The sequence below is a fragment of the Meles meles genome, chromosome 3 (genome assembly GCF_922984935.1).
Source record: "Meles meles chromosome 3, mMelMel3.1 paternal haplotype, whole genome shotgun sequence".
Classification (NCBI taxonomy): domain Eukaryota; kingdom Metazoa; phylum Chordata; class Mammalia; order Carnivora; family Mustelidae; genus Meles; species Meles meles.
Genome location: NC_060068.1, coordinates 118,135,846 through 118,153,406, shown reverse-complemented (window position 1 = coordinate 118,153,406; position 17,561 = coordinate 118,135,846). Strand labels below are relative to the sequence as shown.

General features: G+C 51.8%; 2 protein-coding genes across 2 annotated transcripts; both read right to left on the bottom strand.

Annotated features, from left to right (window-relative positions):
* Window positions 1–995: 995 nt before the first annotated feature.
* PFN3 (profilin 3) lies at window positions 996–1,409 on the bottom strand. Its single transcript, XM_045998939.1, has one exon. It carries the CDS (start codon window positions 1,407–1,409, stop codon window positions 996–998), a length of 414 nt encoding a protein of 137 aa, XP_045854895.1.
* Window positions 1,410–2,654: 1,245 nt separating this feature from the next.
* On the bottom strand, window positions 2,655–11,179 carry F12 (coagulation factor XII). The gene is made up of 14 exons (XM_046000047.1): window positions 11,094–11,179; window positions 10,671–10,728; window positions 6,392–6,491; window positions 6,182–6,252; window positions 5,786–5,896; window positions 5,518–5,649; window positions 5,264–5,368; window positions 4,950–5,115; window positions 4,654–4,856; window positions 4,337–4,559; window positions 3,998–4,134; window positions 3,751–3,900; window positions 3,058–3,206; window positions 2,655–2,961 (listed from the first exon to the last, which is right to left on the bottom strand). The coding sequence occupies exons 1-14, from the start codon at window positions 11,148–11,150 to the stop codon at window positions 2,794–2,796; spliced, it is 1,830 nt and encodes a 609-aa protein (XP_045856003.1). The 5' UTR covers window positions 11,151–11,179; the 3' UTR covers window positions 2,655–2,793.
* Window positions 11,180–17,561: the final 6,382 nt, after the last annotated feature.

Below are 17,561 nucleotides of genomic sequence, written 5' to 3'. Positions count from 1 at the left end.
GGGCCGGGGCCACCCCCAAGGCAAGTATAAGGAGGGCATTCTGTGCCATCCCCACCCACCCCAACCAGCCGACTCTCTCCCCCTTTCTAGGATAACATTAGTGTTCCAGAAAACAAGTGACAGGTGGGGGCTTGTCAGGAGACACAGGGTGGGGGGGCAGGGAAGGTGAAAATAGGCAAGAGAGGCCATGCCCTGGGCCCTGGAGCATAGTGGACAGGGATCAGCCACCCTCCCTCCCATCTTTGTCCTTTCCCTTTGGGCAATAAACCAAGCCTCATTTAAACCCATCCAAGATTTTCAATTCCTCCTTTTCCATGGGGGCCCTGGAGCTGAGGCCTACAGAGTGAGGGTCAAGGGGTGGGCAGTACCTAAGTTCTTCCTTCTAGTCTAGGGAGTCCTCTAGGGTCTTTGGACCTCAAGAGGGGAGGAAGGCCCTGGGGCCCCAGACCTCATTGTGATGGTCTTGGACATGTGCTCTCCTTCCATTCCCTTTGGGGTATGTGGAGGGAGACCCAAGAACCTGAGAGCCCTAGAGCTGATCTCCAAGCTACCAGCCCTATTCTCACCCACTCACAACACTTGCAAAGGCTTCCTCCTGCCAAGTGGAGGGGGTGAGAAGTGCACCTCCCTCCAGCCTGACTCCCTGACACCCCATAGGGCCTAGCTGGGGTGCACCTGGGGAGGGATGTGGGAGGGGCTCCCTTTATAGTGTGTCTTGCACACAGGTGTGGAAAGTTATTTTGGGAAAGGACTCTGGGAAATCAGGCCAGGGATTTCTACAGGGCACTCATGGATAGGCTGGGCAAACGCACAGGTACGGGAGGCTGGGAAGCCTCTGGACTCAGAATCCCAGCCCCATCACGTAACCCTGCCTGCAGGAATCTTCCAGGGAAACTGGTCTCCTCACCTGCAACTGCCCTGTGCGCAAATACAGGATGAGCTAGCCACGCCCAGCATTTATTTTGGCCGTGCCGCCCCGCCTCCTAGCTGTCCCGCTAGGTGCCCTGCTTGCGCAGCCCCTTGATCAGTTCATGCACTGTCTTATTGAGGATGCCCCCGTGCACGCCGCGCCGGCCCATGAGCACGAGGAGCACGCGCGGGGTGTGGCCGACGCAGACCGCGCGCCCATCCAGCCCCTTGGTGCGCGCGTCCAGAACTCCATCGCCCTCAGACAGCAAGTGGTCGCGAATGACGCAGCAGCGGCGGCCCGCCACGCTGAGGCCCAACTGCAGGAAGGTGCGCCGGTCATGCCCTGTGAGCACACCCACCTCCTGCGGCGATATGGCAGCCAGAAGGCCTCCGGGGCGCGATGCCCACACGCAGCGATTGTCTGAGTGACCCACGATGGCCACGTCGTCAATGCGCTGGTCACGCAGCACCGCACTGATAAAGCCCTTCCAGTCTCCCATTGCGGCTCAGAGTGCGCCCCTCGCGTCTCGCCACACTTTCCCGAGCTATCCGGCTGTTCCGGGTGCCTGGAACCCCAGGCACTGTGACACAAGTCGGGGCGGGTTGTGACACTGAGGCATGGTGATGTCACAGAGAGGCTACGTGCACTGGAGAATGTATACGTGGAGGGAGGGGAAGGCGTGGTGAAGTTGTAAAGTTAGCCTAAAAGAGGAAATCGCGGGTAGCCTGGGTGGCTCAGTGGGTTAAAGCCTCTGCCTTCGGCTCAGGTCATGATCCCAGGGTCCTGGCATCGAACCCCGCATTGGGTTCTCTGCTCAGCAGGGAGCCTGCTTCCTCCTCTCTCTCTCTGCCTGCCTCTGCCTACTTGAAATCTGTCTGTCAAATAAATAAATAAAATCTTAAAAAAAAAAAAAAGAGGAAATCACGTCCGTCTATATAACCCTTGAAAAACTAACTTAATTGGCTCACCACGCACAGTGTACACATGGGTTTAAGAACAAAAAGAGCAAGTCTGGACAGCTAGACCTCGCAGCCTGGTAACCATTCAAACCCCAGAATTCCCAGTTTGGTTCAATGTTAGGAACATCAGACTCTCCTGGAAATCTGTTAAACAGATTGCTGCGTCCCAACTCAAGAGTTTCTGATTCAGTAGTATGGGAAGCAGCCAGAGAAATATTCGTTTCTAACAAGTTCCCAATTGATGCTGCAACTGATGGTCCAGGCATACTTTGAGCCCCACTGCCCTAGTGCAAGTTGGTGGGGGGAAGGGGTATCTTCCACATTGCCAGCTCTGAGTCCACACCCGTGTTTTAATGTTAAGACTTTCTGGCCGTGGTTCTCAGCTTCCACTGCATATGGAATCACCCAGAGAGATATAAAAACGTACCACTACCCACACCACAACCCTAGAGATACTGATTCAATTGATCCAAGGTAGATCTCAGGCATAGGTTCAAAAAGCTCCCCAGATGATTCTGGTGTACAGTAGAGGTTGAGAACCTCTGTTCTAGAAACTTCCAATGTTAATATTAGTTTCAAACAAAGAATAAATAATATGGAGTCATCTTGCTCAGGGCTTGGTACACCATACCGCTTAGTAAAAATCCACTGGACATGAATCTCTAATATCTTGCTTAAGATCTCAATAGATCCTGTTCCCTGAGGGGTGTGGAGAACTGCATGGGTTTACTGTCTTGGCATCTCCCATCCGGGCCCCTGCAGAGCTGTGCCTCTCAAGCATTTTCAAAAGCACTTTATTGAGTGCCTACTCCAGGCCAGGGGCTAAGAGGAATGGAACACAATCTCTGCCATCCATAATCATGGGCCAGCCACCCTTCCGTTCCAGAATTGCTCAGGAGGGAACGACGAGTCCCTGGACGAGTCTCAGGAGTTGGTGTGCTCCTGGATCCAGGTCAGGTAGCTGGCCACGTCGGTGTATACACCTGGCTTGTAGCGGTCGCCACAACCTGAACCCCAGCTGATGATACCTCGCAGGATGAGCTGGCTCTCTGTGGCATCGTCCTCACACACTAGCGGGCCCCCGGAATCACCCTGGTTTGGGGACACGTGCCTCAGCGCCCTTGGTCTGGGGTCTGCACTTGACCGGGTGGAGGAGGGTGCCAAGCCCAAGCCGGCGCATGGACTCACCTGGCAGGCGTCGGTGCCGCCCTCGAGGAAGCCAGCGCAGAGCATGCCGGGGGTAAAAGAGGATCCGTGCACTTCAGGGGCGGAGCAGAGCTCCGAAGGGATGAGCGGCACCTGCGCTTCCTGCAGGAAGCTGGAATATTCCCCCGCCCCTGCGAACCAAGAGCGCATTCCTCACACCCAGTGCGACTCTGCTTGCCGCCCACTAATTGGCCTCTATAGCTGCAAGCTAGTGAAAAGGAGAGTTGCTCTTAACACCATTTTATAGACAAGAAAACTGAGACCAGAGAGGACCCGGGATTTGAATGGGCGGGGCGGAGCAGGACTGCTTTGGAACACCACCCCCACTTCCCACCCAGTGTCTCAGAACAATGCTCCCCAACTAGCGAACCGACTGCCTCAGCGAGGCCGGCATTCTTGGTAGCTCTTGCATCGCAGTGCCCAGAAAGAACCAAGAGAAAGTGTGATTCTCTCTGTACCCCTTAGGAGACTTGCCCCCACCCCCCACCCCCACCACCAAGCAGTGAAGCCCAGGCCCTGGCAGGAGGGGAATGACTGCAGAGACAGGGCCCTGCAAGTCCTCCAACCCACCTGTTCCTCAGCGTCACCTGTTCCCAGTGGTACCCAAACTGCGGGTTTCTCTCGCCTACCCAAGTGGCCAGAGGTGTCCCTAACGCCCCCAGCCATTCTGCCTACCCTCAAACTGGTGGCCCCAGCCGGCCACCTCGCAGAGCGCGGCCTCGGACTCGGCTGGGCTGGCAGCGCCGCTGGGCAGGCACACGGGCTGAACGAAAGGCGACGGGAGCGCGCAGTGGCCGTCCGCAGTCTCCTGCAGGCGCAGCAGCGCTAACCCAAGCCAGGAGGAGGGTGAGACCCGGACGCCGGGACTCAGAGCCCTCCCCCACTCTTTTCCCCTGGTCGCAGCGGGGGCGCCCCCACACACCCAGGTCGTGCTGGTAGGTGATGGGAGAAAAGCCCTCGTGCAGGCTGTACGCGCGCACGGCCAGCGTCTGGCACTGCTCACAGCTCTGGTTATGGCGGTCCTGGCCTAGCACCACCGTCAGCTCCTCCGGCGCCGGCCTGCAGGCGGAGGGGGTGCGGGGGTGGGGGCGCTCTCAGGGCGGGCCACTGGCCTTCTGCTCCTGAGCCCTTTGCTGGGTTTCAGCTTCCTCCTGGGGGGCTGGGGAAGGGTGCGGGGAGGTAGGGCAAGGGGTTGGAGGGGAGGGCGCGCGGAAACCGGGCACGTAGGAGCCAGGAGCTGAGGGTCCGGGCGGGGACTCGCCGGTTCTGCAGGCAGTGAGCGGCCGTCAGCACCCAGCAGGAGGCGATGAGGCTGCCCGCGCAGAAATTGTGGCGCCAGTACAGCGCGGCGATGTAGGGGTGCGCCCCGGGCAGGGCCACTAGGCCCCCGACGACGCGGCTCAGGGAGGACAGCCGTTTCCGAAGCCGTTGTCCGCAGCCCAAACTGGGCACAGGAGTGGGCTGCTCCGGTGTGGCGCCCGAGGCTGTGGGAACAGCCCAGGCTGAGTGCTGGGAGACCCACCAAGGGCTGGAAGGTAGCTCGCCGTGCGCCCTTCGATCCCCCCCCCCCCCAACTACCTGGGGTCGGGGGCTGAGGCTTCTGCAGTGCCGAAAGCGAGGGCAAGGGAAGGTCCGGGTGCCCAGAGGGAACCCGGGTTGGAGACAGGTTCTGAGGACCCGCCAGGCTTGGGGCCTGGCACCGTGCCAGGCGGCAATATTCCCAGCTCAGCCGGTCGCCACTCCACACGAAGCACCACGGGCGGGTGTCATTATCCGGGTTCCTACAACCGCGGGAGGGGGCGCTGTTAAAGCGCGAGGAGCCGCAGAGGGCCTTGGGGCTGAGGGGGACGCCCTACCCGCCCCATCCAGAGCACCGGCAGAAGGCATGGTTGCCCAGTCCCCAGTTAAGCGCTTGCTCTGCAGTCACTTTCTGATAGGTGGCCTCGGAGGCCCACGGTCGACACCGGGCACCCGAGAGCGCAGTCGCGGCTCTACCGCGGTAGTCCTGCCCGTGGCCGTCGTAGCAGTGCGCCTCAGTGTCTGGGGAGAGAGGAGGCTCCTTGCAGTCGGGAGGCGGTATGGTTTCCCACCACCCTCTCAGCTCCTTTCCCCACTCACCCGACTCCCGCTCCCGGAGCCCTTCCTCCCTGGGGGCGGAGCTTCTGCATCCCCCAAGACCACGACTCACCCACGTCGCACATGCGTCCAGCGTAGCCAGCGGGGCAACGGCACAGGAGGTGGCCCTCCGCCTCTAAGCAGCTGCCGCCGTTGAGGCACGGGTTGGTGCGGCAGACTGGCAGATGGAGGGCACTGAGCCACCTCTGGGCCCAAAGACCCCACAGAGAATTCCCCTTTCCTTGGACAAGCAGCCCCATTTCCTAACAGCTTCTCCTCCCGCCCTTCAGCTTTCCTCCCAGGCCAGTTCTCGACCCATCCACTCACCCTGGGAGGCCAGCAGCTTGCAGTGGGCCTCAGGACCCTTGCACTGGCACTTGGCCACACCTGCCGGCTCGAGCCTATGCCATATTTCTTTCTCGTGGAAGAACTGGAGAAGCTGAGGCTCAAAACACTTTTCTGGGGACAGAGGAGTGGGAGCAGTGGTCTCAGGAGAGGTTGGGATCTTGCCAAGTCCCTGAGGATCCAGAGACCAGTAGGCCAGGACTGCCCTATTTCTCCAGCATCCTCTCCCCTGGCTTCACCATCTTTTTACCTCTCTGGCAGTGCTTCCCAGTGAAGTGTTCTGGACAGATGCAGTGTGGGCCATGTGGCATGTTCACACAGGTCCCTCCCTTCTGGCAGGGGCTGTGTTTGCTGCAGTGGTCTGAGAGACGGACACAGTGAAAGGAAGAGTGGGGAGCCTGAGTCAGACAGCCTGGATCTGGGGGGCCAAACCTGCTTGTCTTGTGACCTTGGCACTCCCAACTTTCCATGCTTTAGTTTAACTACCTGCAAAATGGCGCTACCTTCCCTAGAACCTTTCCCTCCAGAGGGAGGGATGGGTCTGGATGGGCCCAGAATACCAGCTGTATAGGTGCTGATGACACCCAGGAGAGTAACTAGTGGGGAGGAGAGGGCCCTGGGCCACCCCAAAGGCTGTGTGTAGCACCTTGCACTTTCTTGGGCTCCAGGCAGTATCCCCATTGCTGGTCCTGCTCGAAGTTGGGGGTGGTAGCACACCTGTAGAAAGAGATGAAGCTTCCCTCTTCTGCCCTCCCCTGTCAGAGCCCCTCCCTCCAAGCAGGCTTCTGGGGGCAGAAGGATGGGCAGGCTCCATCTTCCACAGGCCCCGGCTCCCACCCCTTCTGGGTCATCTTACCAGGGCCGGGGGCCGGGCCGGCCCCTGTGGATGCATTTATGGTACAGCTGCCGGTTGTACTGGAAGGGGAAGTAGCAGGGCTCCCCAGTGACCGTGAGAACTGCAGAGATAACACAAGCCCTGATGACATTCCCCCTGCCCTCCCCCCCACCCAGGTGCCACCTCTCAGGGTCTGGTTGGAAAACAGGACCCTGGAGAAGATCACTGTGCCTTCAAGACTGCATCCTGCCTGGGGCGCCTGGGTGGTTCAGTGGGTTAAAGCCTCTGCCTTTCGCTCAGGTTATGATCCCAGAGTCCTGGGATCGAGCCCCGCATCGGGTTCTCTGCTTGGCAGGGAGCCTGCTTCCTCCTCTCTCTCTGCCTGCCTCTCCCCCTACTTGTGATCTCTATCTGTCAAATAAATAAATAAAATCTTAAAAAAAAAAAAAAAGACTGCATCCTGCCTAAGAGCTTCAGCTCTGCAGTCAGACAGCTGGAGTGGACTCCGATTTCACCACCTACTCGCTATGTAAACTTGGGCAAGTCTGCAGCCCCAGGTCTAGAAGAGTGCTTGCGACCGAGTAGGCACTTAATAAATACTAGTCGACTGCAGAAGCTGCTTGACCGCTCCTAGCCTTAGTTTCCTCTTGTGTAAAATGGCAACAATAATAATAGTTGACCCTTGAAAAACCCAAGTTTGAACCACACAGGTCTGCTTTTAAGTGGATTTTTTGCAATAAATACAGTACTACAGATGTGTTCTCCTTATGATTTTCTTTTTTTTAAGATTTTTATTTATTTATTTGACAGAGAGAGATCACAGGTAGGCGGAGAGGCAGGCAGAGAGAGAGAAGCAGGCTCCCCGCCAAGCAGAGAGCCTGATGTGGGGCTCGATCCCAGGACTCTGGGATCATGACCTGAGCCGAAGGCAGAGGCTTTAACCCACTGAGCCACCAACGTGCCCCTCCTTATGATTTTCTTAATAACATTTTCTTTTCTCTAGCTTACTTTATTGCAAGAATACACTTTATAATACATTTAATATACAAAATATGTGTTAATTGACTGTTTACATTATCAGTAAGGCTTCTGGTCGGTAGGCTACAGTAGGCTATTAGTAGTTAAGTTTGGGGGAGTTAAAAGTTCTACGTGGATTTTCTATTGCACAGGAGGGAGGGCATTAGCTCTGCTAACCTTGTGGTTCAAGGGTCAACCATACAGTTGAAGAGTTTCAGTTTTGCAAGATGAAAAAAATTTCTGGAAATAGAAGGTGGTGATGTTTGCAGGTCAATAGAATGTGCTTAATACCACTGAACTGGGGGCGCCTGGGTGGCTCAGTGGGTTAAAGGCTCTGCCTTCGCTTCAGGTTATGATCCCAGGGTCCTGGGATCGAGCCTCGCATTGGGTTCTCTGCTCAGCGGGGAGCCGGCTTCCTTCTCTCTCTCTCTGCCTGCCTCTCTGCCTACTTGTGATTTCTGTCTGTCAAATAAATAAATAAAATCTTAAAAAAACCCACTAAACTATATACTTAAAAACGATTGTGATGGTAAATTTTATGTAATGCGTATTTTATAATAAAAATCATTTTTAATGATGCAGATATCCTAGTACAGAAAACATAATTTTAGATGAAGACCAAGTTAAAAACAGCATGTCAAATGTGGACCTATTTTTGTACAAATATATTTACATACGCATTAAAAAGAAATCTAGAAGGACAAGCTCCAAAGTTTGTAGGAGTGTTTTTTTAAGAAGATAGTGGATTATAGAGGAATTTTTTTCTTTTGCATTTGTGTAATTTCTAAAGTTTTTACCATGAAAATATTGCTATTATTATTTTCTAAAACTGTACCCTCAAACCTCTCTATTTGCCACATTTGCAAACCTGGCTTCTTGCACAAATTTATATGTATTCCCCAAACCAATTCTCAAGATGCTTTTCTGGTCATTCATGGACATGCACAGAACAGTGAAAAATGTGAGGTGGCTGAAACACATTCCCAGCTGAGGGGAAACAAGGTAACGCTCTGCCTCCTGTTTCAGCTCTTCTCCTGTAAAGAAGTGTCCTTTGGGGCGCCTGGGTGGCTCAGTGGGTTAAAGCCTCTGCCTTTGGCTCAGGTCATGATCCCAGAGTCCTGGGATTGAGCCCCATGTGGGGCTTTCTGCTCAGCAGGGAGCCTGCTTCCTCCTCTCTCTCTCTGCTTGCTTCCCTGCCTACTTGTGATCTCCGCCTGTCAAGTAAATAAATAAAATCTTAAAAAAAAAATGGGGCACCTGGGTGGCTCAGTGGGTTAATTTGGCTCGGGTCATGATCCCAGGGTCCTGGGATCAAGCCCCAGGGTCCTGGGATCAAGCCCCGCATCGGGCTCTCTGCTCAGCAGGGAGCCTGCTTCCTCCTCTCTCTCTCTGCCTGCCCCTCTGCCTGCTTGTGATCTCTATCTGTCAAATAAATAATTTTTTTTTAAATCTTAAAAAAAAAAAAAGAAGTGTCCTTTGGGGCTCCTGGATGGCTCAGTCATTAAGCGTCTGCCTTTGGCTCAAGTCACGATCCCAGGGTCCTGGGATTGAACCCTGCTTTGCTTTGGGCTCCCTGCTCAGTGGGGAGCCTGCTTCTCCCTCTCCCACTCTGCCTGCTTGTGTTCCCTCTCTTGCTCTGTTTTTCTCTCTCTGTGTCAAATAAATGAATAAAATCTTAAAAACAAACAAACAAACAAACAAACAAAAAACCCAAAGAAGTGTCCTTTTATGGCCTACTTAGAGCCACATTTCTGAAATCTTGTGCTTCTGGTAGATGCTTTTACTGTTGAAAATGGCCCCCAAATACAGTGTTGACTTTCCTAAGTGCAAGCAAGGCCGTGATAGGTGCTATGGAGAGTGTTTCTGGGTGAGATAAGCTTCGTCCAGGCATGAGTTACAGTGCTGCTGGCCACGGCTTCTGTATCAATGAAGTAACAATAGATTAAGGAAAGCATCTTGAAAGAGAAGCACACATAAAACGAGATTTTATATCAACAATTGATGAAAATGCCATGACTGGAGCTCACAGGAACCTCACCTTATGTTTCCTTTAGGAACAGCCATTTGGTATTTGCTAATTCAGTGGTCTTGGTGACTTTATGGAACATGACAACCAGGAATGACAGGACTTGAAGATCTACTTCAGGGAAGGGTTGTGAAGCTTACATGAAATAATATCTATCGAGCACTTAGCACAGGGTCTGGCCCATAGTGTGTGTTGAATAAGCATTAGCCGCTATTTTGTTGCTAAAGGCACAGTGGCACCTGCTGAGGGCCAAACCAGGAACAGGAGTAAAGGAGGAGAGGGGAGTTTTAGACGGACCTTTAAGATGCCAGTGGGATGGACAGAGAGGAGGAGGGCCTCAGGTAGATTGTTAGGCAAGGGCAGGGCACCTAGGTTGGCTCAGGCAAGAGAGAAGAAAGCAGTTCGGTGGGCTGCAAAAGGATGAGGAAAGGAGGCAGAGGCAGGCAGGGTGGGTGTGGAGGGCCCTAGTGCCACACTGAGGGGCTGGGCCTGGCCTCACTACACAAGGCTTACCAGGGCAGGGTCCACAGGATTTCACAATTCTAGGCAAATATTGAGAGCCAGGAAGAATGAAGGCAATGGAGAGTTGTGGCCTGGCTTGAGGAGGGGGGAGATGCAGACATCCCCCTTTAAAAGGGAGCTTGGTAAGTAAAAGCTAATAGAGTTTAATCATTTACCAGGCCGCAATCTATGGGCTGAGAGCTTCACATGGATTAACGGCTCATTTCTCGTCCACAACCCTAAGAGGTTTTACTATTACTGGCCTTTATGTTTGGGGAAACTGAAGCTTGGAGAGGTCAAGTCACTTGCCCAGAGTCACCCGGCACATAAGGGATGAAGCCAGGATTCAGAGGCATTTAGGCCAGAGCCCTGCTCTGATCCTTCCTTGTTCATCAAGGCCCCCAGCCTCTGTGCGGCACGACTGATGCCCATGAGATGTACAGAAGGAAGGGGAGGAAGAGGAGGCTAGGGATATGAAAGACGATGGGAAGGCACTGGACTGGGCACTCAGACACAGCTCAAGGCCTGCCCTCAAGGAGCACACAGTTCACTGTAACTGGGGGTCCCAGTGCCCATGGGCACAAGCCCTGGTGCACAGTAGACACACTGGTTTGAATGCCAGCCCAAATGGAGACAAAGTGAAGAGTAACGGGATCCCTCCCCTTGCTCCAAGGGCCCAAAACTGCCATCTGCACGTCCCCCAACATGCTTATTCCCACCCAAGAGTCTCTTAGGAAGTGCAGCCGGGGTACTTACCCACTGTGTGCTCATCCTTTCTGTGCTTATGCTCCTTGGGGGCTTTCCAAGATGGACTCTATAAGGGAGAGAAGAAGGCAGGGAATTTTCCCAGAAAGTCGTAGCCTGCCTCTGATCCCATGCCAGTTCTCAGTTTCCTCTCACATCTCAGAAATGCAGAAATTTCCTCAAAAGACCTAGACCCTTCCTCTTCCCCTTGTCTCCTCAAGGTCCCTTCCCCCAGAATTGAAGTCCATGTCCTCATATCCACCAGCTCTGGCTGTCTCTCTCTCTTTCTTCCATCTGGGCCTTATGGGTTATTCTCGCCTTTCCAAACAGGCCTGCCAGTCACCTGGACCAAAAGGACATGAGCGGAGGCCAAGGCTGTGATAGGGACCCCCAGGGCCATCCCGGCACAATCCTCCTGGTTCCCAAAGCCCTCACCAAAAGTGCTGACTCCAGGCTTCCCAGCAGGGACCCCAGGAACAGCAGAGCCCTCATGGTGTCTGTCTGTTAGTCCAGCTACTTGCCCAGGAGTCCAGGTCAATAGAATTGGTCAAAGGTTCCTGAGTCCTGGGAAGTGGAGACTGGCCAAGCTGCCCTCCTGGGCCTCACAGGGCACAGGCTGTTTGTGGAAAGCCAAGCACAGCAGCTTCCTCACTAGGCTCCCAAGGGCAGAAGAGTTGGGATTTCCAGTGTGGGGATAGAACGATGAGGAGCTGGTCTCCCCATCTATTTCACAGATGGTGGGACTGGAAGCAGGAAGAGGGACTTTATGTATCAGGTCCTCCTGAGGGGAAGTTAAAGAGATCCAAGAGAGGTTTCCTATTTCAGCAATCTTAGAGTCCATGGCAAATAAATTCGTATTCTATTGCTGCCGAAAATTAACCACAAACTTTGCAGCTTAAAACAAGACCCATTTAGGGTGCCTGGGTTGCTCAGTGCGTTAAGCCTCTGCCTTCGGCTCAGGTCATGATCTCAGGGTCCTGGGATCGAGCCCCACATCGGGCTCTCGGCTCAGCACCCCACTCTCTCTGCCTGCTTCTCTGCCTACTTGTGATCTCTGTCAAATAAATAAATAAAATCTAAAAAAAACCCACCCAATACCCATTTATTCACAAATCTGTAGGTCGAAAGTCTGGCACTGTGTGCCTGGGCTTTCTGCTCGGGGAATCACAAATCTGATCAAGGCCAAGTTCTCTGGGAGGTCTGGGGTAAAATCCACTTCCAAGGTCATTCAGATGATTGGCAGAATTCAGTTCCTTGCATTCATAGGACTGAAATTCCAGTTTCTTTGCTGGCTGTAAGCCAGGAGCCAACCTCAGGCCTTAGAATCTGCTTGTATTTTTGCCATGTGGCCCCTTCCATCTTCCAAGTTAGTGACAGAGAACCTCCACCATGTTGACTCTCTCTCACACTTTGAATCTCCTTTGCCAGTTAGAACCCCATTCCATTTAAGGGCTCACCTGATTAGGCCAGGCCCACCAAGGATAATCTCATTTTAAGGTCAGTTTATTTGGTACCTTAATTACATTTGCAGCATCTAGATTCGTGTTGGACTGAATAACGAGGAGAACGTGTGTATACACACCATGGATCCTCAGGAGCATCTTAGAATTCTACCTATCACAGAAAGGGAGCCAAGAAAGTAAATAATCCCATGAGAAAAATGCCAAACCAAGAGCTACTACTAAGAAGTGCAGTTGGAGCTCAAGGGAGGGAGATGGGGTGGCATTATTGTTTCTCCTGCCCCAAAACCATTTACTGTGGTTTAGGAGTGACACCTGAATTTTCCTTTGGGAACCAATCCGCCTTCATCCTCAGTTCTAGGGCTGGCCAGTCAGACAACATGATAACTCCAGATCACAGCCATTAGTTCAGGGATAAGCATATACATGTTTGCCCAATCAGAGTCTGCCTTGGGACTTTTGCCAGAACTTTTGGGAAAGAGACACTTTCTTCCCACTGGTGTCACCAGGAATGCAAGCCCGGAGATGTTATTGGCCATCTTTGTCACTGCTTGGGGAGAGTCTGCCTGAGAACGAAGCCTACACCCAGGAAAAGTGAAACAAACAGGGAAGGAAGGAGGGAGGGATGCTGCGGGGGTCAGATGTTCCCTGTCGAGCCTCACCTCCTGGTATGCATGCTTTGTATAGTCTCTTCCCACACCAAGTCAGAGTCAGAGCTGTTCTTTCTGTCCAAGAGAATATGGCGGAAGCCCAGGTCATAAAAAGGATTGCGGTTTCTGCCTTGGTTTCCTGGATTGCTCCCTCTAGGAGAAGAAACTACCATGTTGTGAGGTCACCCAAGCAAGCCTACAGAGAGGCCCATGTGGAGAGAAAGTAAAATCACCTGCCAACAACCAAAGCCAGTCTGAATGGGCCACTTTGGAAGTAGACACTGTAGCCCCAAACAACATCTGGTCTGCCGCATCGTGGCAGACCCTTAAGCCAGAACCATTCAGCTCAATTGTTCTGAGTTCTTTTTCTTTTCTTTTTTTCTTTTTTCTTTTAGGTGTAATTGATTCTTGAACTTCAGAAACAGTGAGAAATGATAATTGGTTGTTGTTTTAAGCCATAAATGTTTGGGTGATTTGTTACCCAGCAATTGATAACTAATACAGATGGACTGATTCTTAAAGACTCACCGCATCCCTCAGCTGAGGCAGGAGTGGGAATGTGATCCATACCTGGCCAATCAGAACACTGCCTCTCTCTGCCCTCAGTTTCGGTTCAAATTGAGCACCTGACCCAAATCAGACCAGTCAGAGGCAACCCCAGGATTTTTGCTGGAATCTTCAAGGTAGAGGCTTTCTCCTTCCATAGAAGTTGCCTCATTGGGGTGCCTGGGTGGCTCAGTCATTAAGTGTCAGTGTTTGGCTCAGGTCATGATTCCAGGGTACTGGGTTGAGCCCCACATCAGGCTCCCTGCTCAGCAGGAAGCCTGCCTCTCTATCTCCCACTCACCCTGCTTGTGCTCCCTCTCTCACTTTGTCTCCCTCTGTCAAATAAAGAAATAAAATCTGGGAAAAAAAGTTGCCTCATTCGTAAAAAGTGAGCATGGGGCTGCTGGCAGCCATCTTTAACATCTTAGAGAGTAAACCTGAGGATAAAGACAATGCAGATTAAAAGCAAAGTCAGAATATGGGAAAGACAAACTTTAAGTGACACTATTTGAGACCTGGGATCCAAAGGCACATAAAATCAGAACTACCCCCTCTTCTTTTCAGTTACTTGAACCAATAAATTCCCTTTTTTTGCCTAAGCCAGTTTTAGTCATAACCAGAAGTCCTAACTGTTGCAAGACTTCATGTCATGTTACCAGGAAGTTCCTAAAACAAAACAAAACAAAACAAAACCGGGGTGCCTGGGTGGCTCAGTGGGTTAAAGCCTCTGCGTTCTGCTCAGGTCATGATCCCAGAGTCCTGGGATCTAGCCCTGCATGGGGCTCTCTGTTCAGCAGGGAGCCTGCTTCCCTTCCTCTCTCTCTGCCTGTCTCTCTGCCTACCTGTCATCTCTATCTGTCAAATAAATAAATAAAATTTAAAACAAACAAACAAACAAAAAAACAAAAACCTCTCACAATCATTCTGTAAGTCAATAGTTTTAAGTAGGGAAATAATGACCGTAGAAACAGGGACTGGAAGAAAAAAACCAGCAGTGAACTTGAATCAGAAAAACTTCAATTCCACCTTGGCCACAGACCCCCACAGTGTGACTGTGGGTCAGGGGCTCAGCTTCTATTAAGCTTTTTAAATTTTTTAAAAAAATTTTAAAAATATTTTATTTATTTATTTGACACAGAGAGAGAGAGAGAGAGATCACAAGTAGGCAGAGAGAGAGGCAGAGAGAGAGGAAGGGAAGCAGGCTCTCTGCCTAGCAGAGAGCCCCATATGGCGCTCGATCCCAGGACCCTGGATCATGACCTGAGCCAAAGGCAGAGGCTTTAACCCACTGAGCCACCCAGGTGCTCCAAAGCTTTTTTTAAAAAAATTTCAAGTTAGTTAACATATAGTATAGTATTGGTTTTTGGAGTAGAATTTAGTGATTCATCACTTATGTATAACACCCAGTGCTCATCAGAACAAATGGCCTAGAATCCATCACTCATTTAGCCCATCACACCACCAACCTTCCCTCCAGTAGCCCTTAATTTGTTCTCTGTTGTTAGGAGTCTCTTATGGTTTGCCTCCCTCTCTGTTTTTTTTTTTTTTTAAAGATTTTATTTATTTATTTGAGAAGGATACAAGAGAGAGAGAGAGAGAACATGAGTAGGGGGGAAGGGGCAGAGGCAGGGGGAGAAGCAGACTCCCCGCCGAGCAAGGAGCCCCATGCGGGACTCAAACCCGGGACTCCAGGATCCTGACCCGCACTGAAGACAGACTCTCAACCAACTGAGCCACCCAGGCAGCTCTCCCTCTCTGTTTTTGTCTTATTTTATTTTTCCTTCCCTTCCCCTATGTTCATCTGTTTTGTTTATTAAATTCCACATACGAGTGAAATCATATGGTATAATCAGATGGTATTTGTCTTTCTCTGACTGGCTTATTTTGCTTAGCCTAATACACTCTAGTTCCAACCATGTTGTTGCAAATGGCAAGATTTCATTATTTTTGATGGCTGAGTAATATTCCTCTGTGTGTGTGTGTGTGTGTGTGTGTGTGTGTGTGTGTGTGTGTGTATGCACGCACCACACTTTTTTTTGGAGAGGAAGAGAGAGAGAGAGAAAAAAGGATGGGGGGGGTGCAGAAGGAGAGGGGGAGAGACAAATTTAAGCTCCACGCCCAGTGCATAGCTGGATGCAAGGCTCAATCTCACGACCCTGAGACCATAACCTGAGTCAAAATCAAGAGTTGGGGGCTTAAGCAACTGAGCGACCTGGGGGCGCCCCCACATCTTCTTCATCCATTCATCAGTCAATGGACATTTGGGCTCTTTCTATAATTTGTCAGCCTCTATGAACCTTAACTACCACACCTCTCTAGGGACAGAGGGACACTCACTCCCTGGCTAGCTTGTTGAGATGGCTGAATGAGGATGCACTTGAAAGGGCAGAGCCTGGCGGCACCTGGGTGGTACAGTCCTTAAGTATCTGATCCTTGTTTCCAGCTCAGGGTCCTGATCTCAGCAGAGTCTGCTTAAGACTCTCCCTCTCCCTCTGCCTCCCCCCAACCCTGCCCCTGCAATCTCTCTCTCAAATAAATAAATAATAAGTCAGGAAGTAAGAAAGAAAGAAGGAAAGAAAGAAAGAAAGAAAGAAAGAAAGAAGCGAGCAGAGCAGAGCCTCGCATATGGTTAGGACTCAATTTATAGAAATTTGCGAAGAAACTTTTCCATATAGACACACTCCCCCTTCTCAGCAGTTTCTACACATCTGCCCCAGTTCTCCCTGCACATCTGGATGTCTTCCAACAACTTATACTAGAACAGAAAGGCACCGTTCTTTTGCCCTGGCTCCCATCTTTGTACAGCTGGGGCATGGGTCTATGGGATAAGAAGTCAGAAGCCATCAGGCTCCTGCTTACAGATGTCTGGATACCCACACACAACACCCCACTTCTCTCTCACAGAGACTTGGGGCATAAATTTCAAAAGGTGGCAGAACCGCCTGTTCAAAGACAAGTTTAGGGGATCAGAAAGTACTCAGCCTATCATCCTTCACTCCTCCCTGGTTGGTGGCACCGTTTTTCTCCGTTATTCAGGCTGTCACCATGGAACCTTTGTACAAATGGAAGCCATTCCTTACTCCAGACTAGTGCTATCTGGCAGAACTTTCTATGATGCTGGAGATATTCTCTGTATTGTCCAACACGGTAGTCACACACGTCTATTGGATCTCCTCAAATGTCACACCCTAAGACCATTATCCCCTCACACTTTAGAATTTTGTATTTTGGTATTTAGTCTTAATGCCTTAATTGCACTTATCACTCTCTGCGACCATCCTGTTTGATTATTTATAGGACTAACCTTTACCACCCTTCTAGCATGTAAGCCTAGAGCTTGGCTGACACTACTCTTTCCCCCAGCACCTGATTCAATGCCTGGCACAAAGCGAGGACTCTGAATTTTTGGATGAATGAATGGAAAGGGATCAGAGAAACCTGGCTGAATTCGGCTCTGCCTTACTCTTGCCCGCTGAGTTAAGGCAAGTCTCCGTCTCGTGTTTTGTGAAGTGGGAGTGGAGGGAGTAGGATGTTGGCCTTGTTTTCTTCCAAGCTTCTGGCCTCTAGCCAGCTGCTGGACTTCTGGCACTTCTGTTCACCACCTGTATAATGGGTGTGAGCTCACCCCAACGTCTCAGGGTGGTAGCGCTGCCTTATAAGGCAGCAGAGCCAAGGGCGGGCGAGGCCGTGTGGGTGGAGAGAAATCACAACATCCGGCTGCAGGGGCGGGGCGGGGGCCCGGAGGCCGAAGAGCCGCGGGGGAGGCCAACCACCTCTTCGGGTCCTCTCCCCGCTTCCGATGTGCGCTCTCCAGAAGGGGCCAACCCAAAGGAATACGGCTGAACACATGGCTCAAAACAGTTCGAAGCCGGCCCGCAGGAGGCCTAAGACACCAAACCTTCGAAAAGCCCAGGCTAGCCACAGGGACCCGGACCACACACCATCTGCCCCAGTTAAAGTGCAGCGAAGAGAAGGACTGACACCCCTTTTATCCAATTAAACATCCGGCCTCCAGGGCGTGACCCAGAGGCCCCACCTCTGTTGTCCTAGCAGAAGGCTCGGCCCTAATTGGCAGTTGGCTGTCCTACCAAGGCCCAGAAATTCGAACCTAGGGGCTGAACCCCACCCAGACCAACCAGGAAGAGGTGACGTATGAAGTCCCGCCTCCCTGCTCCTTTGGGCGAATCCCTGGCTCGGAAGGCGGGGGTTAATAAAGAGGCTGTCTAATGGGAAGACGGCGCGGGGAG